The sequence below is a fragment of the Sinocyclocheilus anshuiensis genome, unplaced genomic scaffold (assembly GCF_001515605.1).
Source record: "Sinocyclocheilus anshuiensis isolate Anshui unplaced genomic scaffold, SAMN03320099.WGS_v1.1 scaffold146, whole genome shotgun sequence".
Classification (NCBI taxonomy): domain Eukaryota; kingdom Metazoa; phylum Chordata; class Actinopteri; order Cypriniformes; family Cyprinidae; genus Sinocyclocheilus; species Sinocyclocheilus anshuiensis.
This window is the reverse complement of record NW_015546038.1, coordinates 189,968-191,623: the sequence shown is the minus strand read 5'-3', so window position 1 is coordinate 191,623 and position 1,656 is coordinate 189,968. Positions and strand designations below refer to the sequence as shown.

The window sequence follows — 1,656 nt, the reverse complement described above, 5'->3', positions numbered from 1 at the left end:
TAGCCTGTCCTGCTGCTGTTCTTCTGTTTTTATTCTGTAAAAAATTAAAAGTGTTTATAACGCACATATTTTAAACCTGTTGGTGCACATAAAACCATACATTTCAGAAATCTGTGCTGGAATCATGACCCCAAAATGAGAGGTTCACACTGTTACACCACTAGTATCATCTTTAAACACAGAGAGATGTGACGTTTGCTGATGCTGTGAGGAGGAAGTGTTCGTATACACACGCGTGTTCAGCTGGTTAATCATTAGCTCTTCCTGCTTCGTGACATAATTATGGGAATGATGGAGATCTCGTTTGTTTGTTGTGTTTCACCTGAGATGTTCAGGAATGCGTGGAATGTGATGACATCACCTGACCAGCAGTCACATGCTCACGTTGGTCGTGTTTAGATTCCCGGAATTATTTGTTTGTGCTGTAACCCTACTGGACAAACATCATTTATTCACCTGTGCGATGTGTTTTTTGAAGCGCTGTGTTACGCTGGCATCTGCCGTCTCGCTCTGGACGGTTCAGAATAGTGTACTAGCACACTCTGTTTGCTGTTAGTGAAGTGTAATGATATTGTATGAGTAGTGTGGTAGTATGCGATGCTGAATTATGATGCAAACATATAATATAAAATAAAAACATATAATGCAACAAATATGATGCAGGGGAATTTCTGTAGGAGGAAATGCACGTGTTTCCCGCATTTCATATTGGTTAATTTTAATATGCATTGTTTTATCATTGAAAATAATTATTTACAATTTTGAGTTTCTTACTCTGATCTTGGAGTAAAACCATGGTACTTATTTACGTCATATTTCTTACATTTATGGACAACATAAAATGCTTTAGATCTCTTCTTATTGATATAGCTGGTTTTGGGTTGAAAAGACACTGACTAGACAGTTATAAAATATGTCGTTTTCAGAAATCTTGCAATTTGATGATTTCTGGAGTGTCACTTTTGAGTTTTTGTTAATGCATAACATTAGATTTTACATGAACGTCTGTTACCAGTAATGAATAGTATGCTCTTTGCATTAAACTGCATAAAATATGGTGTTTTAATTGAATTGTTTATGCAATTTTCACATTTATTTTTGTTTTATGAGCATTAAAAATCTATGCACAGACAGCCATGTTATTTCATTATTCTTTCAATAAACAATTTAGTGCGCTGCTTGATTTTGTCTATGTTTGCTTAAAGTGCCCTCTTGTGGGCAGCAGCTTTTTTCCTTTCTGAAATAGTCTATATGAATATTAGTAATATTTAAGTAAAAAATGCAAGTGTTAGGTTTTTCAGTCTATTTGACGGCCCTATAATGCAGCTTAAATATGTGTGTGTTTCAGGATGTGAAGCTCTCTGCTGAAGTAGAACCGTTTATCCCTCAGAAGAAAGGTGTTGAAGCGTCATTATTACCCATGAGTCTGTGCGGTGAGGGTGGAGCTGAGCACACACAAATCCCCTCCTACCTGATCACCTGCTACCCCTTTGTACAGGAGAATCAGAACAACAGGTACACAGACACAGACACAGACACACACACACACACACTCACACACACACACAGACTCTCACACACACACAGAGACACAGACATAGACACACTCTCACACACACACACACACACACACACACACACACACACACACACACA

General features: G+C 37.7%; 1 protein-coding gene across 1 annotated transcript in view; it reads left to right on the top strand.

The window, feature by feature from the left end:
- The first annotated feature begins 1,333 nt into the window (after window positions 1–1,333).
- The window catches only part of LOC107698883 (selenocysteine insertion sequence-binding protein 2-like), a 16,851-nt gene continuing 16,528 nt past the window's right edge, over window positions 1,334–1,656 (top strand). The window contains exon 1 of the mRNA XM_016500016.1: window positions 1,334–1,515. Within this exon, the coding sequence (XP_016355502.1) occupies window positions 1,334–1,515 (182 nt within the window). The remainder of the gene's footprint in view (window positions 1,516–1,656) is intronic.